Source organism: Monodelphis domestica, chromosome 2 (assembly GCF_027887165.1).
Source record: "Monodelphis domestica isolate mMonDom1 chromosome 2, mMonDom1.pri, whole genome shotgun sequence".
Taxonomy (NCBI): Eukaryota; Metazoa; Chordata; class Mammalia; order Didelphimorphia; family Didelphidae; genus Monodelphis; species Monodelphis domestica.
In genome coordinates this window covers 478,868,818-478,894,069 of record NC_077228.1, presented here as the reverse complement: position 1 = coordinate 478,894,069, position 25,252 = coordinate 478,868,818, and the positions used below count along the sequence as shown (strand labels likewise).

General features: G+C 46.6%; 2 protein-coding genes and 1 long non-coding RNA gene across 3 annotated transcripts; 1 reads left to right on the top strand and 2 right to left on the bottom strand.

Moving 5' to 3' along the window:
* The first annotated feature begins 527 nt into the window (after window positions 1-527).
* LOC100033072 (glutathione S-transferase Mu 3) lies at window positions 528-6,261 on the top strand. Its single transcript, XM_001381923.4, has 8 exons — window positions 528-944; window positions 1,726-1,801; window positions 2,613-2,677; window positions 2,923-3,004; window positions 3,095-3,195; window positions 5,065-5,160; window positions 5,243-5,353; window positions 5,835-6,261. Exons 1-8 carry the CDS (start codon window positions 909-911, stop codon window positions 5,928-5,930), a joined length of 663 nt encoding a protein of 220 aa, XP_001381960.1. The 5' UTR covers window positions 528-908; the 3' UTR covers window positions 5,931-6,261.
* A 5,421-nt stretch (window positions 6,262-11,682) lies between these two features.
* LOC100030124 (glutathione S-transferase Mu 1) lies at window positions 11,683-19,221 on the bottom strand. The gene is made up of 8 exons (XM_001372514.3): window positions 18,426-19,221; window positions 17,959-18,034; window positions 17,239-17,303; window positions 16,877-16,958; window positions 16,440-16,540; window positions 13,052-13,147; window positions 12,844-12,954; window positions 11,683-11,909 (listed from the first exon to the last, which is right to left on the bottom strand). Exons 1-8 carry the CDS (start codon window positions 18,459-18,461, stop codon window positions 11,820-11,822), a joined length of 657 nt encoding a protein of 218 aa, XP_001372551.1. The 5' UTR covers window positions 18,462-19,221; the 3' UTR covers window positions 11,683-11,819.
* A 2,012-nt stretch (window positions 19,222-21,233) lies between these two features.
* On the bottom strand, window positions 21,234-24,423 carry LOC130457017 (uncharacterized). The gene is made up of 2 exons (XR_008915953.1): window positions 24,301-24,423; window positions 21,234-21,491 (listed from the first exon to the last, which is right to left on the bottom strand). It is a non-coding gene; the product is annotated as an uncharacterized LOC130457017 (long non-coding RNA).
* Window positions 24,424-25,252: the final 829 nt, after the last annotated feature.

The window sequence follows — 25,252 nt, the reverse complement described above, 5'->3', positions numbered from 1 at the left end:
TTACCTCTAATATCTGATAGAAGGTCCTTTGTTCGATTTTCAAAGCCTTTCATAACCTGGCCCCTTCCTACCTTTCCAGTTCTTTTACATCTTATTCCCTTACTCGGACTTCAGAATCTGGTGCTTCCAACCTTCTGGCTGTTCCTCCCATTCCACAACAGAACTCCCCATTCCTTGGCTTTTCATTGACTGTCGCCCCCCCCCCCTCCCCGGGGGTTCCTGAAATTTTCATTCTCTTGGCTTCTTTCAAGACTCAGCTGAGATCCCACCGCCTGCTGAAGGCTTTTTTGTCTAGAGCCTTCTCTCTGAGATTTCCTCTCATTTCCCAGATAAGTATATACACCTTATATGTTGAGCATACGTGGTCTCCTCTATTAGAAGGTGAATTCCCCATGGAGGCTGGCCCCCAACCTTTCTCCAGCCCTCAATACAGTGCCTGGCACCGAATCAGAGCTTAATATGTTTGTGGACTGACCAAATGATATCCCCTAGCTCAAAACTCTAGGATTCAACACGTGTGATGCATAAAAAGCCTTCTGGCCTAATCCTTGCCCCGAGAGCAGCTTTCTCCCAAAGAGAAAGTCCTGGAGCCTTGAGGTCTAAGTGGTATAAAGAGGTGCACCGAGGCACACCAGCGGCGCACGTTCTAGGCACCTGGAAGTTAACTCAAAAAAGTATCGGAAGAGTCTAATTCCAGGGCTTAGGTGGTTTCTAGCCTGCACACAGCCCTGCCCCCAAACTCCGGCCTTAGCCATGGCCTTGGAGCTCCGGACGGGAGGCTGAGGATGGAGGAGGGGAGGAACCCAGTACCGCCCACTCCCCACTGGACCTGCCCCCTTCGCGCTGAAGATAAATATCCGGAGCATCCAGCCTGAAATCACAGCTCTACCATCCATCCTGTTGACAAGATGCCGATGATCTTGGGCTACTGGGACATCCGCGGGGTAAGTGTTTCCCCAACCCTGGGGTTGGGATACCAGTGGTGGTCAGGGGAACCCCCGGAGATCTGGGCTTCCCCGCGTCCAGTAGCTGAACCCCCCCCACCACCACCCCTTGCTTTATGGAGGATGCGCGGTGGCTTGTAGCTGCTACTGTGCGCAGCCTCCAAACCATTCCCCAAAGCTCTGGCCCTTCGAGGGACGGAGCTTCCCCGCCCCTCTCCTGCAAGCCTGCATTTTCAGGGTTCGGGGTGGCGGGCAAAAAGATTTCGGGGCGAGGCTGTCTCTTCGGACAGCCTGGCTCTTCCCGCGTGCCTTTCGGCCCACCCCCATCCCCTTTGGCATCCTTGGGCTTTTCTTGGAGGGGCTCCTTTCTGCTTCTGTCCACTTACCTCGCAGATGAAGTCGATTCTACCCCCAACTCCCTCTCAGCTAACCACCAGCACTTCCGGGTCCCAATTAGCCATCATTCCCTTTCCACGGAGCCTTCCAAAACAGTAGCACGCTTTCAGTAGTCTTAAACACTCCGAGACTTTGGGGGTCCGCTGTTAATACGATGCTCTTCGGCTCAGTTTGTATCCCAGCGGAGGGAGGGAAAATACTGCTGCTGCAACGCAGGGGAATCGGGGTCCTTTCCCAGCAAAAATTAGCTTCCCCAAAACGTATTCCTCAGAGAAGTGGGAAATGAAAGCAGCCCAATAAGAGTTGGGGGATGTGCCCGGAGAGGAAACCTGAGCATTGAGAGGGAGGTTCCACTCCTTACCCGGGCTGCCTTTTCTCTCCGCAGCTGGCCCATGCCATCCGCCTACTCCTGGAGTACACCGACTCTAACTATGAGGAGAAGCTGTATCGTTGTGGGGAAGGTAAGTTAGGGGAGAAGGAAGCTCTGGATGAAATGTGCCAGCCTATGCCAAGCCCTGCCAGCGCTCCACTTAGGAATGACCTCTGGACTTCTCTCTAGAGGCCCCGAGGGAAAAGGCTATGTCTAAAGGCTGGTAAAGGTGCCCAAGTTAAAAAGGGCTCTTTGCAAGGCAACTCTGAGATGTCATGCCTACTGAGAAGAGGGTAGCATTAGAAATCTGGGTCTAGGGAGCTCTCGCATCTGCCTTTATTCCCTTTTCTTTGAACACAGCAGATTCTTCTCAGGTGGAGTCTTGGGGAGACACTGGGGAGGGTCCAGAGCAGCTCCTTTTTGACTGTCTCTGGGGCATATTTACTCAAATTTTATTGGAGAAGAACCACTTCAAAGATGATACTGGACCCCCCAGTGTGGGTATATATGGTGGGGGAGGGGATACAGACTCATGACTGGACCCCAACCACCCTCTTCGGGCATTGGTGTGCCCACTGTGGAGGCTGCCCCTTCCAGTTCTAAATCTATGATCCTCTCCAATACTCTGGTCTGACATTCAATCTTCCCTTCATAGACAACAGGAGGAACAAATATAGGCAATTTAGGGCTAATAACCCCCTCAACAGCCCAGATTATCTCTTTAGTCACCAAGATGGCTTCAAAGCAGAGCCAGCTAGGAAATCTGCGGGTATGGCTCCTCTAACTTGACTTGGCCTCTACCAGGCCCAGAGGGACTTCCTTTGCCTTCCCATGTGGAATATTGGTAAGAAAGGGACAGGACTTTGGGGAGATCTGGGATTATTGCTTCTTCTTCCTCACAGCTCCTGACTATGACCGAAGCCAATGGCTGGATGTGAAGTTCAAGCTGGGCCTGGACTTCCCTAATGTAAGTGTCTGCATTGGGGGAGATGCCTCCAAATTCTTTTTTTCTCTGCCTTGGCTTGTATGGGGCTTGGTGGGATCCTGTGGAATTCTGGGCTCTCCCGGATTCGGCTCTTCCCTTCAGCCCAAGTAGCTTCTCCAGCTTCCCTTCTGACGGTATATTCTAGCTTCTCTTCTCTAGGGCACTAGAGTGGAGGAAGCAGGACCCTCATTGGTGATTTGACTGATTTGTCCCTGTTCTTCTCCCAGCTGCCCTACCTGATTGATGGAGAACACAAGCTCACCCAGAGCAATGCCATCATGCGCTACATTGCCCGAAAGCACAACATGTGTAAGTTGTGGGAGAAGGGAGAGTAAGGGAAGTGCCAGGGTCTCCAGAGTGCGGGTCATGAGGGTGAATCCTCCTCCTGCCCTCCTGCAGGTGGTGAGACTGAGGAAGAGAAGATTCGTGTGGACATGCTTGAGAATCAGGTTATGGACTTCCGTTGGCAGCTGGTTCGGGTCTCCTACAGCCCAGATTTCGTGAGTTTCTCCTTCAAGGGTTAAAATGAGGAGGGGAGACTAGGGGGTGAAGATAGGAAGCAGGGTCTGGGGCTCCCCAGGGCTTCTTTCTTCATGGATCTGTCTCCCTGATCCTCTTGTGTTTGGAGCCTAGAAGTTGTAACTCCTAGGGGTTCTGATGATGAGTCGCTCTGAAGTGATTCTGAGAAGTGCTGGCCCTTACTGGGGCTTCAGCAGAGAGAGAAACTTCCTGGGGAGGTGACTCTAGGGCAGGGGGTGTTGCACCCTTGGAATCAACTTTTACAAGAAAACTCCATTTTCTACCAGGATTTTTCCCTTAAGTCCACTGAGGAAGGGGCTGCAAGTTGACATTTCCCCCGTCTGTGAAACAAATATACACTATTGGGGGAACAGATGAGCTGGGGGGATCTAAGGGGTTTTAGTGCTCTAAATTATAAGGAAGACATGAGTTTAAAAAAAGAAACACTGTGACCCTGAGCAAGTCACTTAACCCCCATCACCTATCCCTTAGCATTCTTCTGCCTTGGAACCTGTACACAGTATTGATTCTGAGACAGAAAATAAGGGTTGAAAAAAGAAGAAACACGGGGAAATCTTATAAGATGGCAGAACATCTTTATCAGACTTTTTTGCACTAATGGAGCAGTTACCCTTGTTCTTCTAGCCCCTTTCCCTGGAGGTCCCAATGGATTTAACTTGTGGGCATCCTTCCTTTCCCCCAGCCCATTTTCCCTCCTCCATCCAGTTTAGTGATCTGAATCCCACCCACTAAGCAGATCCTCCTATGAGACTAAACTTCTTCACCTCATCATCATCCCTAGAACCTGGCTGCTTGACACCAGTTCCCTCCTCTAGGTTGCTTGCTGTCTTTTTTCCTGTAAGGTCAGCACTTTCCAGGTGGCCTTTCTCTCAGAGAATTATAGATCTGAAGATGAAAAGATCTTTTTTCACAAATGAAGGTCTGAAGCCCTGAGAGGCTATAATAATGGCTAGCATCTTTCAAGCTCCCTTCTCCTAATAGGGGTTTCCCAAGTCATGAAACATCTTTTTATTAAGTTCCTATTCTGTACCAGGCAGTGTGCTAAGCACTCCCCAGTAGCAGTCTGCATGGGATGCAGTAGATTAGTTATTCTGGGGGTGGGGGTGGCAGAGTTCATTTTAAAAGTGAGTGGATAAGAATGTGGGGTAGTCATTTTTTTTTGAGAGATATGGCACCAGGTTCATCTGACTTGGAGTCCATCAGTCATCGTTACAACCTTCTGAGGTAGGTGCTATTATTACACCCCCCCCCCCCATTTTACTGATGAAGAAACTGAGTCTGAGAATCTCAATGACTTGCCCAGGGTCACACAGTAAGTACCTAAAATAGAATTTCAAACCTAGATCTTCCTCTTTCCAAGTCCTGTACTCTTTACTATCCCACCTATGAAATCTACCTTAGTGACCTAAGAGATTGTCCCATAGTATATCTAAGGGATTCTTTTTGTTGTTGTTCTCAAATGCTTTATTATAGAGCAGTAAAACTGAGCACCATATCTTTAAGCTTCATCGTCAGCCAAGCTATTTCCTGCCTCCAGAAATGAGTGCCACCCACATGCCCAGATTCATTTTGCTAAATCATCCATCCTTCAGGTAGCCCCAAGGGAATTGTTCTTACCAGAATCCTCTAATTGTTTTCATGATAGGAAAAAAATGTACACCTGAGGTAATAACACAAGGCTGCTACCTGCCATCAACAATAGAAGAAGTTTAGGCTCTAGCCTTCCTTAGGGCAAAGGGAGCCGGTTTTAGGGAAGGCACAAGGCAAAATTTACAGCACTAAAAAGCACCCTGGTGAGGATGGTGACTGTTGATTTCTCTCTGATCCAGGAGAAATTGAAACCTGAGTACCTGGAGCAGCTCCCAGGACAGCTGAAGCTCTTCTCTCAGTTCCTGGGAAAGCAGACATGGTTTGCAGGGGACAAGGTAGGAGCCAGGGAAGGAAGAAAGGGACCTTATTCCCTAGAACCTTCGGGTGCCCTGAACCTAGAGCATTTTCTTAACCTAGATCACTTTCGTGGACTTTCTCGTGTATGATGTCCTGGACCAGAACCGAATGTTTGAGCCCAAGTGCCTGGATGAATTTCCAAACCTGAAGGATTTCCTTGCCCGATTTGAGGTAAGGATCCAGCTCTTTTCCTATTCAGACGCCAGATTCCTTCTCCTTATTCAGAACCAAGGGGAAGCTTGCCTCTGTGTCTGCCATTGCCAGTAGTTCTCTTTGTCCTCTAAACCTGAGTTCTGTGGCTTGTCCCTGGGCTGCAGGACATGGGAGTGGCTGGTGACTGGGGTGAGATTTGGGTTTTGAGTGCATAAGGGTGTGTGGTTGGGTTTTTGTTTGTTTTTTGGTTTGGTTTGGTTTGGTTTGGTTTTATAGATGAGGTACAGTAAAAGACAAAGCTCCTCTGGCTTGGGAGTTTAGCAGAGCCTCAGTCTTATCTGTAAAATGGGAACAATACTTGCACTACCTACTTTAGAGGGCTGTTGTGTGGCCTGAAAAGCACTGTAGCAATGAGAGAGGTTTATTCTTGCGTGGCGGGAGCACGCACTCTGCATGGAGGTTAGAGGCTTGACTCTTTTTTCCCCTTGTTCTACCCAAGGCTCTGGAGAAGATTGCAGTCTACATGCGCTCGGACAAATTCTACAAGCTTCCCATTAACAACAAGATGGCCAAATGGGCCAACAAAAAAGCTTAGCTGCGCCAAGACCCAGGCAGGAGAGGGACCTTCTACGTGTCCTTCCCGCTTCCAAGAGACCTGGTTTGCTTGCCAGGGTTCCCCTGGCCCCTGCCTCTGCTGTTTCTGAGATGCACCTGAGCCTTCCTCCCTCCCACTCCCCAATGTCCGGGCCCTGGATTTGGGGGAGGTGTAGTCACTGAGGCAGGGGAAGGGCCCGAGGGTGGGGAAGACTGGTAGGCACCAATGGGGCTAGGAGAAGGGCCTCACTCCCTCCCCCTCCTCCCTCATCCCATCCTGCATCCTTGTTAGCCTGCTCCAGAAATGAAAAATAAACATGAATTTGTGTGAACCATGCGTATATCTCAGTGACTGTGGCAAAAGACACTCTTAAGATGAGGAGGGAAGAGGGGGCATCAAGGTGGCCCAGGCCTGGAGGCAGTAAGTCCTGGGTTCAAATTTGACCTGAGACACTTCTAGCTATGTCCAAGTACCTGGGCAAGTCACTTAACCCCAATTTCCTAGCCCTTAAAATTCTTTTTGCCTTGGAACAATCCATATTATTGATCCTAAGATGAAAGGTAATAGTTAAAAAAAAAAAAGCTGGGGGGTGAGGAATGGGTCTGTGGCCAATAAACTGGGCACTAAGGAGGAGAACCTTGGGTAGGACTTCTTCCATTGGAACCCTTAACTAGTCATAGCGGCTGCCCTTATTAGGCACCTACTATTTGGAAATTAAGGAGAAAAAAAGGCAAAAGACAGCCCCTGCTCAAGGAGGGCACAATCTAATGGGGGAAATAATAAAGCAAAAAAAAAATTTACAAATAATGCAGGAATGAGAAGTAACGGGGGAAGTTTTAAAAATTAATAAAATGTGTATGGTTGCTTGAAAGAAAAAAAGAAATAGGTAACAAAGGCAGACTACAACTCTCATCTCCAGTCTCCCTACCCTTGTCCTCTAGCTCTCCCTGCATTGACCACTTCGGCTTGGGCAGGACCAGGCACAGCCCTGGGAAGAAGGAAACCAAAGGTCTGCATGCCCTCCCCTATCTCCATCCATTGTCCAGAAGCCTAGGACTGCCTTTGCCCAGGGGAAAAGCATCCAGGGTCTGTGTTTAGAATAAAACAACCTGGGTTCAAATCCTGGGTCACTGGAAAATCAGCACTTCATGTCTCTGGGCTGAGTGCTTTCGTGAATGGGTTGGATGAGTTGGCCACTGAGGCACCTTCCACCTTCAAACCTTCAAAAGTCTAGAGCCTTCGTTCAGGAGTAGAACCCAATGGAACCCACCGCCATCTTGAATATCTGGCAGCTGTTCAGAGTGTGTGCAATCCCACCCTTCACAGCATTCCTTTGGGTCTTAAAGTCCTACGGACCTCTTATTCACTAATGCCTAAAGGGAAAGGGGAGGCATGGAAGGAGAGATTATCGGGATTTCAGGTGGGTCTTGAAGCATGGCTAGAATTTCAGCAAGCACAGAAGGGGAGAGGAGGGCGTTCTGAGCCGGGAGGAAATGATGTAACTGGGTTCAGAAAGTGCAAGGTGGATTCAGGGGACAGTAGACCAGTCTGGCTAGTAGAGTAGGTTTCTATGCAGGACAAAAATGGACAGAGGCCAACACAGAGAACAAATGGGGAGATAGGCTGAGGAATTTGAACTTTATGTCAACATAATTAAGTCCTGAGTTCTGATAGGCTTTCCCCACCTAACTCACCCTGAAATCCTTCCAATTTTACTGAATTATTCAGGATAAACCTGACCCCAAGTTCCAGCCCCCATTGTTTTCTCCCTGCTTCCCCCTCGGCTCCTAGGGGCCTCACAGCCTGGCAACAGCAGCATTGAAAGAAGGAAGAAAAAGCACAAAAGACAGAAGAAACTGGGGTAGGAGTTATGATAAAGCGAGAGCAGGCGGGGGCAAAGAAGATTCTTTGGCAAAGAGAAAGAGAGCCTGTTTGCATGAAGGGGAAGGTTGTAAGAGCTGGCACCAAGGAGAGAACTCTGAGGGTCCTGGACTCTATCCAGCTTCTTCTTCCCCTGCTGGAGGAGAGGAGCCATTCATCCTCTCCATAGAAGCCCCGGATTCTAAAGCTGGAAGATATCTCAGAGATCCTCTGGCCCCACCTCATTTCATAGGAGAGGAGCTGAGACCCATAAGCCACACAGCTGGGAAGGGACAGGGCTGGTTTTCAAACATAGACTCAATTCAAAATCCAGGGTTCAGACTTCTACCCAGGGTGGAGATTTTAGAGGGCACCAGCAGCACCATCCCTGGGCTCCACACTCCCTTTCCTCCAGGCGGCTGTGCGTCTCTCCCTACCACTCAAGCACCCCTTATTTCTCATTCCCTCTCACCATACCCCCAATATCTAATCTGCTGCCAAGGCCTGTCGATTTCATCTTTGCAAGTCCCTCCAATTTGCCCCCTTCTCTCCTCTGACTGGCCATCATTCTGGTACGAGCCCTTATTTCTTCATATCTGGACTGTAAAAATCTGTCCATGGGTCTGCCGATCTCAAATCTATCCCTAGTCCAATCACTAAAGTGATTTTCCTAAAAATTGAAGATCTGATCGTGTCACCCCTCCTACTCAATAAACTGCAGTGGCTCCCTATCACCGGAAGCACCAAATACAAAATCCTCTGTCTGGCACCCAAAAACCTTCACAGCCTAGTCTTCTACATACACCTTTCCACTCTTCTCTCTCTCTCTCTCTCTCTCTCTCTCTCTCTCTCTCTCTCTCTCTCTCTCTCTCTCTCTCTCTCTCTCTCTCTCTCTCTCTCTCTCATCCTAACCTTCCATCTTAGAATGAATACTTGGGGGCAGCTGGGTAGCTCAGTAGATTGAGAGCCATGCCTAGAACCTGGGTTCAAATTTGACCTCAAACACTATCTTTGTGACCCTGGGCAAGTCACTTAACCCCCATTGCCTAGCCCTTACAACTCTTCTGCCTAGGAACCAATACACAAATATTGATTCTGTGTAGATGGAAAATTTGCAACACCTGAGCTACATTCCCAGCATCCTTTTAAATTACGTCTTCATTTTACCTAAGGATGCTTGGGAGATAAATTTGTCTGAGACCCACGATGTGCTGCAGGGCTCTTGTTTTGGAGCTTGTGTTTTTTGGTAAAGTGCTGCAGGTATGAGCCTCTGGCTCTCTTTACTCTGCTCACTTGACTGAAAGAATCTTTTTTCTTTTCCCTCTCTTTTGATTTAGTATTAAGAATCCTATATGTTTTTAAATACTAGGAGTATTTATTCATTTTTACTCCTACAATTCTAAGGTGGAAGGTTTAAAAAAAACAAAGAATGAATACTTAGCACTGGTTCCAAGGCAGAAGAAGAGTAAGGATTAGGCAATGGAGATTAAGTGACTTGCCCAGTGTCTGAAGTCACATTTGAACCCAGGACTCCCTATCTCTGGCTCTCCATCCACTGAGCCACTTAGCTGACCTCAGTCTTTTTACATTTTATTCCTCCACCACCTGATATACTCTTGGACCCAATGACACTGACCTCCTGGCTATTCCATGAACAGGACACCTCATCTTTCAGTTCTGGGTGTTTTTTTTTCTGGCTAGAATGTTCTTCCTCCTTATCTTCACCTCTGGGCTCCCTAGATTCCTTCAAGTTCCAAACTAAAATCCCACCTTCCACAAGAAGCCTTTCACAGTCCCTCTGAATTCTGGTGCCTTCCCTCTGTTGATTTTTTCCTCTTTATCCTACAGATAGCTTGTTTACACATAAGTGTTTGCATATTGTCTCCTCCATTGGTCTTTGAGTTCCTTAAGGTCTTAACCTCTCTTTCTATCCCCTGTCCCTTAGCACAGTGCCTGGCACAGTTAGTACTTAAATGGTAACTGACTGACTCTCTCCTCAGCAATGACCACTCTTTGAGCCTGGAAATCTTGCAATGTCCTGGAACAGGGTTCCTCTCTGCTGGTGGTTATCACCCAAATGAACCTCCCTCTTCTCCAACTCTCGTCTTTTGTCCCAGTTGCAAAAATGTGGGGTTCTGGTTCTGCCAATGTTTTCCCCACAAGGCTAGATATCCTTGCCATCCCTATTCTTGATACTTCATCCACTGATGTGGCAACTCTCTCCACCAATGCAGTTGTAACTCATCCCCTTTATTGTGGGCACCTTTTGTCTTTGTTCCCCATAAGTCCTCTAAGAGGCCTCTTCCTTCTACTTCTCTTGTCATTTGGTAGGTATCAATGGAGAGTACAGATTATCTACCCTTCTCCTCATCTCTGGACCATCCTCAGCTGGTAATGGGTTGAGCCCACTCACACCTACTATGTGCCTCTCCATTGCCCTTTCCCTCCCACACTTACTCTCTAACTAAGAATACCAGGAGAGCAAGGAGTTAGGCTCACCCCAAAAGGACAGGAACTCCTAAGAGGATCCAGGATCCAGATGTGGGTATGGTAGAGTCATTTACTGGTATGAGTTGTTGGGATTTGAGGAAGAGGTAACAGAGAGGTGAGGATGAGGATGGGTGATTATGGGAGAGCCCTGGCCCAGCTCCTCCCATCCTCACAGGTGCCAGGGTTCAATTTACAAAGCAGAAATTCTAAGTTGAAGAGACATTGAAGGTGAGAGGAACAGCCACCCATCTCCCATAGGACTCTTCCTGCCCATTGCAGTGTGCTGATACAAGGTTAGGAGCCCAGAAAGAGGGGCAAAGAAGGGATCTTATGAGCTCAAAGGGTCATGGATCCATTCCCTGTCCCCAGAGAGGAACAGAAAGCCCTGGAAATGGGTCTCATTTGTGATATTGAATTATTTTGATTTTTTAAACCATTAAAAAAGTGGTTCTTCTAAGAATGAATACTGTGTATTGGTTCTAAGGCAGAAGGGCAGTACCTGTTAAGTGACTCTACTAGGAAGTGTCGAAGACCAGAATTATTTTGATTTTTAAGAAGGAGGAAAGCAAAGTTCCCCTAGAAGAACTTGGGAAGGAATTGAATCCAGAAGATGAACTTGGATCAGTAAGGCTCAGAGCAGAAGCTTTCACTGGAACAAACACAACTCCTCTAGCATGTAGCCCCTGAAGAAGAGAGACGTCTCCCCCACATCCCTAATCTTCTCTTCTCCAAGATCAATAGCCCCAGTTCCTTTGATCATTTCTCATATCAAATAAACTAGAAATGGGTCGTTCATCATCTTGGTTCCCCTCTATGGATCTTCTGTTAGTTAATGGTCTTCCTAAAATGGGGCACACAGCACTGAGTAGGGAAGAGAAGAGGAAAGAGGGATGATACACCAATTGCCTTCATCCTTTACCAAGTCAACCCAAGGAACAGGGAAAGCCCAAACAGGCACCCAGGAGGGAGCTCAGTATTGAATTTTAATTTGGGAGCCCTACTCCCCCATCTGCTCCTTTTCAAGGGGGAAGGGAAAGAAGAGAATATGCATTTATATCGCCCCTATTATGTGCTAGGCATTGTTCTAAGTGCTTTATAAATATTATCAAATTGGATCCTCACAACAACCCTAGGAGGTAGGTGCAGTTATTATCCCCATTTTATAGTTGAAGAAACTGAGGCAGGCAGAGATTAAATGACTGGCCCAAGGTTACATAACTAGTAAGTGTCTAAGGCTAGATTTGAACTCAGGTCTCTAAGACCAACAGTCTTTCCAAGGCATCCCTTAGCCTAGGGGAGTGAAGAGGGATCTGGCAACAATAATAATGAGGCCTCTGGGGAGAAGCAAGGGGGAAGCAGATGGTCAAGAAATAGAAATACAAAATCAAAAGGAAACACAGAATAATGACTAAAACACTTTATTGGAGAACCCAGGTTCCTAGGTGAGGGCCAAGAATGTTCCAGCAGCCCTCCACTGCAGCTGGTTCAGCAGTTGATGGTGATTCTTCCTCCTGGGCTTCTGGTCCGTGCAGTGGGATACTACTTATTGCCCCAACAAGCCATTTTTGCGAAGATTGGGTACGGTTGGCAGCGTTCAGATGCTAAGTAAGTAGCAATGCTACTCAGACTCTAGAGGGAGCAAGGAAAGGAGGGAGAATAAGTGGCCAGAGTTCAGTGTCCCCTATCTATCTCTCTCACCTCTACCCCGAGACAGGACCCAAGCAGGAAGTCAGGAAGCCCTGGGTTCAAGTCCCACCTCTGATATATACATGTTTGTAGGTTACAAAGCACGGATTTGAAGAAGGAGTTTCCTCATCCGGGAAATCACAAGTCCAATCTCTATCCCTTAATTAGGGATCCCTGCCCTGATGGCTTTATTATCTTTGTAATAAAATAGGTTTTGAATGCACGTGTGATCTGAAGGTCTGCTGAAGATGACTTAAAGCCAGTGAAAAATTATCTGTCCACTGGGAGTTGGAGAACCTGGGTTCTCCACCACCTCCCTCCCTGAATGGCAGTGGGTGGACAAGTCACTTGACATGTATAAATTGGCTTCAATTTCCTTCTAATGCTAAAAAAAAATAAAAAATCTAAGCTCTCTCACTGGAAACACCAACCTAACCGGCTGAATTTGGATGGTGGAGGAGAAAGGCAGAGTCAGCTATTCAGAAACCTAGCAAACCTTCACCCCCAACCCTGTGAAATATAATTTGGGCAACTCAACAGAAGCAGAAACCAGAATTCTGGATCCTCCACCTAACTCCCTCCCTTGCAGCCATAAACCAGCCCTAATACCTAGGGCTCAGGATACCCCTAAACTGGGCCCCCCTCTTGTCTACATGAAAAACTGAATTCCTGACCCAGACCCCAGGCAGACAGGCACAGGGCTGGGGAACCCAAGGCCAGGAATTGAGCCCAGGGTCTGGGAGCCTGGAGCAATGAGCCCAGACAACCCCTGTTACTCTGAGACAGCCCAGCCTGTCCACTCCGGCCCTCCTGGCCCCAGGACACATGAGAGCAGGTGGGAACACAGCTTCAGATGGTGGAAGGACTGAGGCGTCACCTCAAACCGATGTAAGAACTCCTTGAGGTTTGAGAACTTCTCCAAGCAAGAGGGTTCAAACTTTCGGTTCTGGTCAAGGACATCATACACAAGAAAGTCCACGAACGTGATCTGGAGGAGAGAGAAAGGAAGCATCAAGTCAGTGAGATTCTTCTGCTCTTTGCTTAGCTCCCAGTGAAAAAGAAATACCTTCCTTCTTCTGATTTACCTTGTTTCCTGCAAACCAGGAGCATTTCCCCAGGAACAGGGAGAAGAGCTTCAATTGCCCTGGAAGCTGCTGAAGGTACTCAATTTTCATTACTTCCTGGAAAAGAAAGAAGAAACATTTGTCATTTATAGACAGGGAAAGAGGCACAGTGGATAGAGCTCCAGGCTTGGAGTTGAGAGAACCTGGGTTCAAATCTGACCTCGGACACTTCCCAGATGGGTGACCCTGGTACTTAACACCAATTGCCAAGCTCCTGCTGCCCTTCTGAATTAGAATTGGTACTAAGATGGAAGGTAAGGGTTTAAAAAACAACAACAAAACAAAAATAGGCAGGGAGAGAGCTTCTCTGAGAACAGGTACAGACCATCCTCTAAATTTCTGCTTGGGCCCAGGCCAAGCCATATACCTGGTTCTTGGTAACTTTCTCTAAATGGGGGCATTCCTCTCCCTCCAAGGAAGAAATGAGGGCCCTGATGACAAGTGGGAGAGAATCAGACTCCCTAATCCCAGATCACAAATTCCAATCTAGACGGGAGCTCAGAGTTCATCCTATTTACCCCTCATTTCTCAGAGGGGGAAACAGGCTTGGACAAGTAAAGTCGTTCAGGGAATATGTATCAGAGGTGGGATTTGAACCCACATTTAACAGTCTTTCTATTACACTAATAGTATCAAATAGTATCAAACTCAAATGTTGTTCTGTCATTATTTATTGTGTTAAACATTTCTCATCTACATTTTAATCTGTTTTGGATTGCTGGCCTTGAGTTTGACACCTCTGAACTTGCCACATTGTGCTTTGTCATACCAGCACAAGGAAGGAAGGAAGGAAGAAGGGAGGGAAGAAGGGACGGAAGGAAGGAGGGAAGGAGGAAAGGGACAAAAGGAGGGAGGAAGGAGGGAAGGAGGGAAGGAAGGAGGGAAGGAAGGAAGGAGGGAAGGAGGGAAGGAAGGAGGGAAGGAGGGAAGGAGGGAAGGAGGGAAGGAAGGAAGGAAGGAAGGAAGGAAGGAAGGAAGGAAGGAAGGAAGGAAGGAAGGAAGGAAGGAAGGAAGGAAGGAAGGAAGGAAGGAAGGAAGGAAGGAAGGAAGGAAGGAAGGAAAGGAGGGAAGGAGAGAAGGAGGGAGGAAGGAGGAAAGGGAGGAAAGGAGAGGGAGAAGGATGGATTTCCTAAGTGAGTATTATGTGCCAACCACTGTTAAATCCTTTACAAATATTATCTCATTGGATCCTCACAAGAATCCTTGGAACAAAGGTGCTACTATAATGAGTGCTGCTTAGTAATTCATAGGAAGCAATTAGCAGGAAAGGGGAACAAAAATAATACTCAGGGACTCATGTGTAACACTACCAATATCCTAAATATAGGTAATACACAAAGCGAGCTAGAAAGCTTATACTGAGAAGGCCAATAAGACCTCATTGGTATCACTGGCAAGCATCCAAATGAAAAAGAATTTTAATTGCTTCCTATGTTGGGCCACACAGCTAGGTGTCAGTGAATAGAGCGCATGCCTAGCTAGAGTCAGGAAAACTTGAAACACCTGAATTCAAATCCAGCCTCAGCCTTACTGTGTGACCATGAGCAAGTCACTTAACCCTGTTTGCCTCAATTTCCTCATCTGTAAAATGAGCTGGAGAAGGAAATGGTCAACCACTCCAGTGTCTTTGCCCAAGAAAACCCCAAATGGGGTCATAGAGAGCCAGATAAGACTGAAACAATTGAATGACTATGTGCCAAGCACTCTGCTAAGTGTTGGAGATACATAGAATGATAAAAAACAGCCCTTACCTTCAAAGAGTTTACATTCTAATAGGAAAAACAACTCATAAATAACTAGGTCCAACCAAGACACATACAGAACAGATGAAAGAAAACTTTAGAAGGGAAAGCTAGAGAATCTTGGGAACATCTCCAGCAGCTGATATCGGAGTTACTTCTTGAAGGATTCCAAGAGTCCAAGGTGAGACAAGAGGATACAAAAAAAAAAAACAGGCACAGAGGTGGAGATGAAGAAATGTTCTGGAGAGTAGCAGCAGAGTTTGTGGCTAGATTGTAGAGTATTTGATAGGAAATAGTGTAAAAAGACTGGAAAGGCAAGAAGAGGAAGCTTCATTGGTAGAGTGTTAATTCATGACCTAGAGGATATCAGTGGAAGGATACACACTAGTCAAAAGGAAAGAATTAGATAGAAGGATGCCAGGTAACACCTGGCACCACCAAAGCATTTATTTGAGTGGGGATCCCAAAGTCTGAGGGTAGAAGCATAGAGGAGGCTTTTTCTGACCTCCCCAGCTACAACACCTCCTCATAGATGGATTTCTGTCAGCTCTGCAGCTATTTCATCCCCGATCAGTTATTTACATGTGGCCTCTTCCATTAAACTGTGAGCTGGGGGGGGGGGGGGGGGGGAGCAGCTGGATGGTTCTGTGGATAGAGAGCCAGGTCTAGAGATAGGAGGTCCTGAATTCAAATGTGGCCTCAGATACTTCTTGGCTGTGTGACCTTGGGCAAGTCACCTAATCCCCATCACCTTACCACTTTTCTGCCTTGAAACCAGTATATGGTATTGATTCTAAGATGGAAGATTGTTAAAAATAAAATAAAATGTGACCTCCATGAGAGAAGAGGAGGCTATTTATACTCTTCTTTGTCTCTAAAGCATTTAGAACAATGTTTGGTATATAGTAAGTAGTTAATAAATATTTGTTTGTTTGTTTGTTTGTTTTTACTGCCTTGTGTATGGCTGCCTAGAGAGAATTTGGAAGAAAATAACTCTATCCAACTCTGTCTACTGTGCCAGGTGTGTAAGAGGAAAATGCCAAAAGGAATGAGATTGCCTCTGGAGGGAATACAGGACCTGAAGTCCTATGCTCAAATTCTCCCTCCAGCCCTTACTGGCGGTGTAATCATGGGCAAGTTACTTAACCTAAACCCCAGTTTTACCTGTAAAATGAGGATAAACTGAGCCTAGAAGTACCTCCCTTCCATAATTATTTTGTTGTGAGAGTTAAATGAGATAATGTATGTAGCAAAATCTAGAAATCCTTATTTTTGTTTTGTTTTTTTTTTGGGGGGGGGGGAGTTGGAGTGTTTTTGTTTTGTTGGAAACCCTTTAATACTACAAAAATGTTGGTTATTACCATCATAACTGATCTTTATGCCATTTTTGTGTTCTGCAAAGCCCTTTGGACCAGGACCTTGTTCCTGGTCCAGTTCCTCTGTTGTACTGACAGATATGAGTTAGAAAGACTGCACAGGAAGACCCTGGGTCACCACACACACACACACACACATTCTAGGGGTAGATGCCCAAATCCTGGAATTTTCCTCCTTTCCTGCTCTCCCTCCATCCAGGGTACAGTTCAATTCTTTCAAGGGAAACTCACAAAGTTTGGGTTGTAGCAGACACGAGCCAGCTGCATGCGGATGTCCATGACGTGGTTCTCGAGCATGTCGACTCGGATGCGTTCTTCTTCCGTCTCACCACCTTACAGGTGGGCAGGATGAATAGATATACTCATTATCCTAGAAAGGTCTCAACATGCAGAGTAAGGAGATGCGTAGGGGGTCTGGATCCTGGCTCAAACACTTCCTAGCTATCTGGACCCTGGTCAATTATTTATTTAATTTATTTAATTATTTAACCTCACTGGTATCTGTAAAATGGGAATCCTTGCTACTTGTACTATGTCTGCTAGAGTCTGGGAAAGAAGGAGTTTGGTGCCACTTTTAAGCATAAATGGGGTCATCAGCCCAGCTCCAGGATGGCAGCTCCTAAAATCCAGGCTCTCCTCACTCTACCCACAAGCTCACCCTCACTCACATAAGTTGTATTGTCGGGCAATGTAGCGCAAGATGGCATTGCTCTGGGTGATCTTCTTGTCGCCATCAATCAGGTAAGGCAGCTGGAGAAACAATAAGGAGAGGTCCATTAAACAGCAGCCAAGAATCGCTGGACCCTAGCTCGGACTCCCCCCTGAACAAGGCTGAGATGCACCTTGTAGACCCTAGGGGAAAAGGTAGCTGTAAAACTCTGTCAAAAGACAGAGACAGGAAGTAGAAGGAAGCAGGGGAGAAACTGCTGGGGGGCATAGGGAAGATGAACTGAGGGTAGCATGTAAGTCTCATTTAAGTAAGGGAAGGGGGAAAGGAACCGGGAAGGATGGAAGCATCATCTCCACCTACATTTGGGAAAGCCAAGCCCAGGTTGAACTTCACATCCAACCACTGGCTTCGGTCGAAGTCGGGAGCTGCAGAGGAAAAAGAAGGCAATAATTCTAGATCTCCCCTCCAAAGTCTTATCCTTTTCTCACTAAGACCCAAAAAAGAGTGGCAATGGAAAGCTCCCTGGGCCTGGCAGAGTCCAAGGAAAGACAAAGAAGCCCTGAGCCTCATATACTCTTCTTGGGAGGTATCTTAGGCATAAAGGGAAAGAATGAATAATAATAGCTGGCATTTATATAGCACAGAGCAGGCACTATGCTAAGTGCTTTGCAAAAGTTATATTGTTTAATCTTCCCAACAGCTGGAGAAGTAGGTATTATTATCCCCATTGGACAGTTGAGAAAATTGAGGCAAATAGATGTCTAGTGATTTGCTCAAGGTCAGACAACTAGAAAGTTAGCTGTACACTGTGCCCCAGAAAAGGGCTGGGCCAGCTGAGCCTTGGGAATGATTAGCCCCAGATCAAGGATACTTACTCCCCCTCCCCCAAGGCTTCTCCCCGTTGCCTCTGGAGGGAGGCAGGTCTCAGCTGACCTAGACTAGAGGGCAAAGATCTTAGATTTAGAGCTGGAAGGGGCGGGTCCGACTATGGTACCGAGCCTGGCAGAGGGCCAGCGGGGCCCAGTCATGACTGCGCACCTGGGCAGACACGGCTAACCCCAGTCCCCAGCTCTCAATTACCATCCCCAAAACGGTACACCTTCTCTTCATATTCAGCGCCGGTGTATTCCAGGAGCAGACGGATGGCATGGGCAAGCTGCAGAGGCAAGCCAGGGCAAAGGGGTAAACCGAGGCAGTGGAGCTCCCTAGAACTCCCTCCTCACAGTTCTCATTGGGCTCTAGGGTCCCTACCGTGATGGATAGTGGGAGTAAGGGGACAGCACCAGGTACTCCCTCGTCTTCCCCCTCCCAGCCCTTTTGGGGGGGGGGGGGCTGCTATGAAGAGGACGGGGAGGGAGATGGAGCTGGGTCTGGGACTAAAGGACATCCCGAAGAATAGGTCTTGGGGAAGAGACTGGGCGGGGGACCTAGGGAAAGTCGGGGCAGGTAGGATCCACCAGCTTCCTCGCCCCTGCTGGGGGCCCAGGGTCGGATGGGGTCCCAGTCCCGGAAGAAGGCACCCAAGTCTGGCCAGGGAAGCGGCTCACCCCGCGGATATCCCAGTAACCCAGGACGATAGGCATGATGGAAGATCGTCGGGTAGGCACGGATCAGAATCTCGGAGCGCGCCCCGCTTGAGAGGCTTTTATAGTAGACCAGGGGCGGGCCTGGCCGGGGATTGGGCAGGCAGCGCTCTGCCCCGCCCTTGAGGGCGGGGCAGGACGCGAGCCCCAGAGCCTTCTCCAGAGGCACACTGCGCTCCTCCCTCCAGACACACTCACGCGCTCACACACACACACGCACATACGCGCACACGCGCGCGCGCACACACACACACACACACACACACACACACCCCGACTAGGCAGTTATTCACACAGACACACCAGGTCCTCCCCCCAAACTGTCACACACATCCCAGCTCCTCCCTCCAAACAAGCTCACACACACAGACACACACATCGGCTCCTCCCCAGTCACACGGACACCAGCTTCAGCCCGGGACACACACCCTCCCAGATACACACATGCCTCAGCTCCTCCCCCAGATAAATACACATTCACTCATACACCCTCTCCCCAGCTCCTCCCTCTAGAAATACACCCAGCTCCTCCTTGCACTCATACGCCGGTCATTCCCTCCCCCCCCCCCCCAATTACTCCGCCCAAACATGCTCATACACACATACTCCCAGATCCTGCCCCCAAACAGTCACATCCATCCCCAGTTCCTCCCCCCAACATACTAACTCACACACGTATTCCTAGCCCTTCCCCCCAGACCTACCCTTTCACCCCCAGCTCCGCCCTACAGCTCGGCTCCCCGGCCAGGTTCCCTAAGCCACGCCTTGTCCTCCTCCCCCGCACCCCCCACCCCAAGACCCAGAACGTGGAGAAATAAGCCTGTGTTCGTTGCCTCTCGGTCAGCCCCAGAGGAATAAAAAGCTGAGTCCTTGACCCCTTGAAGTGATAAGACCCTTGTACCAGGACTCGCAGTGACATGGGCCATCAAAGATGGCAGAAGAGCAGCCCCAAAGTCCAAAGCCCCAGAGAGGGGAATAACATGGCGGGGTCGCACAGGGCACCTCACAAGGTTGTTATTGCGGGACGGGGCAGGATCAAGTGGGATGCTATGCATATGCTATCCACATTAGCCATCATTAGACGTGTTTGTTTGTTTTCCAATGCTACCCGCCTTTTCTTTTCTGAAATTAGTGCCAGCTGATATAATCCCGGATTCCAAGAGCTCTGGAGCTTTTTACAATGACCAGCAGCTCCCCTGTGGGGACTTGAAAATATTCTGGAGAGCCCTAATGGGGACAGACCCTTCGTGCGGGCTTATCTGGGAGAGAGACCAGAGGGAAGGAGCAGAGAATGGGCCAGAGAAGGAACTGAGGCAGAAAGGTCCTAAGACAGGCAAGAGAAGATTCAGAGAGCTCAGACAGACAGAATCTTCCTTGAGGAAGGGTTGGGGATGGACTTGAGAGTTTGAAAAAAAAAAAGAGAGAATTTTGCAACTAATCCTGTGAGAAAGGCAACAGAGGAAAGCTAAGAGATGACCAGTGCCACACTAGTGTCTAAGATTTAGATTTGAATTCAGGTCTTCCAGTTTCCGGGCTCTCTTCACTGCACCAGTTACCTGATCATTGTATCATTTCCCCCTCTAGCAATAGTTCATTTCCACGAACTTTCATACCAGCTCCAACTTGTCACAGCCTTCCTCTCACCAAAACTGCTGATTCATTATTATGAAAGATGTGGGTCTACATTTTTTTTCCTCTCTCTGCTCTGAGAAGTTACCCAAAATGAATCAAAAATTCTTTTTCTTCTTGTGTTCCTAGCCAGGAAAATTCCCCTGGTGAATGTTGTAATTAAATTGATAAAGTAATTAAATCGATTTGTTTCTCTCTTGTTTTTCCCTCTATTATTTTTCTCACCGGTATTTTTACAAAGACACACTTGGGTCAGTGATGCAATGATTAACCACATTTTTCTTAGAAAAACAATTTTCAAACAAAAATGGAAACAGAAAAAAAATAAACTTTGAAAAAATGGAGATTCAGAGAATAGGCATACTCTCTGAGAAAAGAGAGGCTAAGAGCAAGAATGAAAATGTGTGGGATCAACCAGCCTTGAACTCAGCAATTGGAACAGTTCCCACAGATCCAATAACTGCTCTGTTATACTGGTGTATACCCAAGGATGTTCTGGTAAATGTTTTAACAACTGACTCTCTGGAAGGAAAAAAAATGACTGTAGGTACAACATACTCTTATGATTCATCTGCATTATTAACATTTTCTCTGTCATCTTCTTAAGTCTAGACAATCCACAAAACAATAAATCAAACCCTGATTTTGTAGCCTTGGCTGATCTGAGTTACAAAAGCTCACACTGAAAATTTAACCATCAGCTCTATTTGTTTAGATTGTTTTCAGTACACCCCTGTGTCAATACACTGTCCCTGTCTTATAACCAGGGATGTCTGATGCTGTTGGTCACGAAGGAAGATTCAGAAAAAATGAAAAGAAATAAGAAATGGGGAGCAACATGGAGGAACAACAGGGTTAAAATATTTGAGGAGTCCATGGTAGTCCTGTCTATGGTGGATCTGCTCTCACATCTGCCATGTTGGATTTCCTCTGGCAAATTCCCATCCCCATGCTCCTCAGAAAGTGCCTTTTTCTCTTCCTTTCTCTCAGCTAGAAGAGCTAGCTTGTCCATAACAGTGTGGTTACATCTTCCCAGGTCATGGCTACTTCCCTAATAGTTGAGGAGAGGAATGTTGGTGGATTCTCTACCCACCAATCGCCATTGGCCTTCAGTTTCTTGTTACACAGAGAAATGTCCAAGCATAAAGTTTATAATGTTTTTAATGTCATGGAATAAAACATGAGAACTCTTCTGTGGGAGCTGCCCCCATATTTGCTCTGAACTGCTGCTCACTCCTCTGGAGGGGCAAAGATGGTGGGGTGGAGTAAGGAAGGTGTTTCTTTCTACTCCCTCCAACTTCTGGCTTCACTGAAGAGAGAAGAACCACCCAGTAAATGCTCTGATTTCTTAGGCCAGGATGGTGAGTCTCTCTAGCCTCCCACATTTTTATGCCATCTCACCTAAATGAGGACAAAATTTCCAGTCTTTTTAATCTCAGATTACCATTACCAGGAATGGAAGAGAACAGATATTCCTGTATTTGCTACAGTTTCCCCTTTCATCAAAAAAGTACACTCCTGGAAAATTAGGCTATATACCATGTATAATATTAATATAATATATAAATAGATAAAATGAGGGACAAAATGTTATTGTGACTAAAGGGCTGACCTTGGATTCAGATGGACCTGGGTTCTTGTCCTACCTTTTTTCCTCTGCTATATACCAGCTGTGTGACCATGGATAAATAATTTAAGCTGTCAGGATCCTCATCAACTCTCCAAGCCTATAAGCTAAGTATTAAGTTTAAGATGAGTTATCAGTATGAATATGGAGGTGGGGGGGTTCCACATAGAGAGTTCCAATTACTGATGAAATATAGTTCCAGATCTCTCTCTCTCTCTCTCTCTCTCTCTCTCTCTCTCTCTCTCTCTCTCTCTCTCTCTCTCTCTCTCTCTCTCTCTCTCTCTCTCTCTGGATTCCCTCTGGACCATTTTCTTCCTTCCTTCCTTCCTTCCTTCCTTCCTTCCTTCCTTCCTTCCTTCCTTTGTTCCTTCCTTCCTTCCTTCCTTCCTTTGTTCCTTCCTTCCTTCCTTCCTTTGTTCCTTCCTTCCTTCCTTCCTTCTTTCCTTCCTTCCTTCCTTCCTTCCTTCCTTTCTTTCTTTCTTTCTTCCTTCCTTTGGTTCTTTCTTCTTTTCTTCCTTCCTTTCTTCCTGTGGTTCTTTGGTTCTTTCTTCTTTTCTTCCTTCCTTCCTTCCTTCCTTCCTTCCTTCCTTTCTTTCTTTCTTTCTTTCTTTCTTTCTTTCTTTCTTTCTTTCTTTCTTTCTTTCTTTCTTTCTTCTTCCTTCCTTTGGTTCTTTCTTCTTTTCTTCCTTCCTTTCTTCCTGTGGTTCTTTGGTTCTTTCTTCTTTTCTTCCTTCCTTTCTTCCTGTCTTCCTTCCTTCCTTTGGTTCTTTGGTTCTTTCTTCTTTTCTTCCTTCCTTCCTTCCTTCCTTCCTATGGTTCTTTGGTTCTTTCTTCTTTTCATCCTTCCTTCCTTTCTTCCTCCCTCTCTCCCTCCCTTCTTCCCACCCTGCCTCTTTCTTTCTTTCTTTCTTTCTTTCTTTCTTTCTTTCTTTCTTTCTTTCTTTCTTTCTTTCTTTCTTTCTTTCTTTCTTTCTTTCTTTCTTTCTTTCTTTCTATCAATGCTAAGTATTGGTTCCAAGGCAGAACAGCAGTAAGGTCTAGGGTGACTTGCCCAGGGTCACACTGCTAGGAAGTATCAGAGATCAAATTTGAACCCAGATCCTCCAACTCCAGGCCCAGTGTTCTATCCACTTTTCCTAATTGCCCCCACCCCCACCCTGGACCATTTTTATTGGCTGTCCCCCAAGTATAGAATTTTTTCCCTCCTCTTCTCCATTTCCTGGCCTCTCTTATTTCTTTCAAGTCCCAGTTAAAATCCCACCTTCCCCAAGAAGCCTTTCACAATCTCCCTTTATGGTAGTACTTTCCCTCTGTTGATTATTTTCATTTTGTCCCATATATAACTTATTTGTACATGGTTTGCATGCTATCTCCTCCATTAGACTGTGAGCTCCTTAAGGGCAGGGACAATTTTGACTTTCTTTGGATACCCAGGTCTTAGCACAGTGCCTGGAAAATAGCAGGAGTTTAATAAATACTTGCTGAGGGACACTAGGTGACACAGTGGATTGAGAGCCAGGCCTAGAGATAAGAGGTCCTGGGTTCAAATTTGGCCTCAGACATTTCCTAGCTGTGACTCTGGGCAAGTCACTTACTTTTGCCCAGCCTTTACCACTCTCAGCCCTTGGAACCCATACAAGGTATTGGTCCCAAGACAGAAGGTAAAGGTTTAAAAATAATAATAAATCTATGTTGATTGATTGATAAGTGTCTGGTAGCAATCCGGCCTTTACAAGGCCTCATCATTGATTTATTTTCTTATGGTTATGTTCATCAGATCATAGATTTAGAGCTGGATATTAGAGGCTAAGTCCGACATCTTGATTTTTACAGGTAAGTTGGATGTGACTGATTGGCAAGAAAATGGGGATACAGAAAGATGAAGAGACTTGCTTAAGTTATTTGCTTAGAGCCAATGTCTGAAGCAAGAATTGAGCTCTGGTCTTCCTAATTCCAAGTCTGGCACTCTATTTACCATGCCACCTTCATTTGGTGGTCCAACCAATTTCCTCCTTTTTCTTTTTTTCTTCTTTCTATAGCTTTTTTCTACATAGTTTTTTGCATGTCGTAGAATATTTTTTGCCTTTTTTTTTTACTCCAGCACTTAGCTCCATACATGACACATAGTAGGTATTTAATAAATGCTATTTTACTGACAATACACTGAATTGGGGGACCCGAGGCTACCATCTGGTGCGGGGTCTTAGAGTCTTGTAGATTTCCTAGTTTCTCAATGATCCATTGTGCATTGGGGTAGCTTTCCATCACTTATCTTATCTCATGCATTCCAGGGACTCTGACATTGTATTACAGGCCTCCCCTGAACTTCCAAACAGTGAATTTGACCACTGGGTCACTGTTTATTCATCAATTTTTTTTCTATATATTGAAGTTGTTGGTAGGCAGTAGGACCTTCTCAGCTACTCTATCAAGCACATGACATACTGATTATGGGTCGCCAGGTCTCTTCTATCCTCCCACACTCCAAAATGCAAGCTAAAAGGTGGCTGAAGTTCTTTTCTAAACAAACAAATATGGGGCAAATGCTGCATCATCATTCCTGGTGGCATGATAAACACATACCAGAAATGGACTACGCTGCTCCACAGAGGCTTCTGTGCTTTGTCCGACTGTTTCCAGGATATTTAACAAGGTGTAATTGAAGCATTCTGCCTGGGGATCCCACTGGGTGTAGCAAAGATTTCTCAAGACTTTCCCATTCTTGCCAGGTCAAATACGTCCCTGAGTAACCTGCTTTCATAATCCTGACCCTGACTGGACTAGGTCCTGGAAAGGAAGTTATAAATAGAGAAATATTTCTCCCATATGCAAACCCTCCAGTTCCTAGTTCTTGGGAAACTAATCCAGCTCCATTGAAATATTGATCTCATTCTTCTGATCCCTTCCTAAAGATGTGAAGTCTAGACACCCCTTTGCCAGCGACTATTTAGGATCCCTACATAACCTGCTTCCCTTGACAGTGCTTTCTTTAGGCTCATATTATTATCTATGTCAGCTGAATAACCCATCTACCAAATAACCAAGGAAGGAGAAGGGCAGCCTGTACTACATGCTGACTACGGAGAGAAAGGTGGCTCCTGATTGACGGAGAAGATGAAGCTCCAAGCGGTGGACCTGCAGAAGGGACCAACCGAGGTGGTCCACACAGTCTTTGATGGGAGACACCTGGACAGAGGACACTCCAGGGAGGGAAGAGAGAAAGACTTTGGAAGCTGCAAACGTGCAGGAGAAGCTGGCTCTTCCATCAGTCCCTGGATTTTAGCCTGCCTTCTTGAAGCCTTGAGAGAACCGACTTCCCCTTTGGGTTAGGTCGGGAATCTCTAGAGGTTCCTGGTTTGAGCGGAGATCTTATTTCCCTCTCACAGCTGAAGGATTTGTTTATTCTTAAAAAAGAAAAACCAGATCTTCTGCCTTAAAATTAATACTAAGTATCATGTTCCAAGGCTGAAGAGTTTTACAGGCTAGATGATGAGGGTTAAGAGACTTGACCAGGATCACACAGCTGTCCCGGGCT

Excerpts from the sequence above, each read along its gene's own strand:
- LOC100033072 (XM_001381923.4), top strand. The coding sequence starts at position 909 with ATGCCGATGATCTTGGGCTACTGGGACATCCGCGGG. Across the intron at positions 3,005-3,094 it reads TGCCCGAAAGCACAACATGT|GTGGTGAGACTGAGGAAGAG; the intron begins GTAAGTTGTGGG and ends GCCCTCCTGCAG. Across the intron at positions 3,196-5,064 it reads TCTCCTACAGCCCAGATTTC|GAGAAATTGAAACCTGAGTA; the intron begins GTGAGTTTCTCC and ends TCTCTGATCCAG.
- LOC100030124 (XM_001372514.3), bottom strand. The coding sequence starts at position 18,461 with ATGCCTATCGTCCTGGGTTACTGGGATATCCGCGGG. Across the intron at positions 17,304-17,958 it reads GGTGTACCGTTTTGGGGATG|CTCCCGACTTCGACCGAAGC; the intron begins GTAATTGAGAGC and ends TTTCCTCTGCAG. Across the intron at positions 16,541-16,876 it reads TGCCCGACAATACAACTTAT|GTGGTGAGACGGAAGAAGAA; the intron begins GTGAGTGAGGGT and ends CCCACCTGTAAG.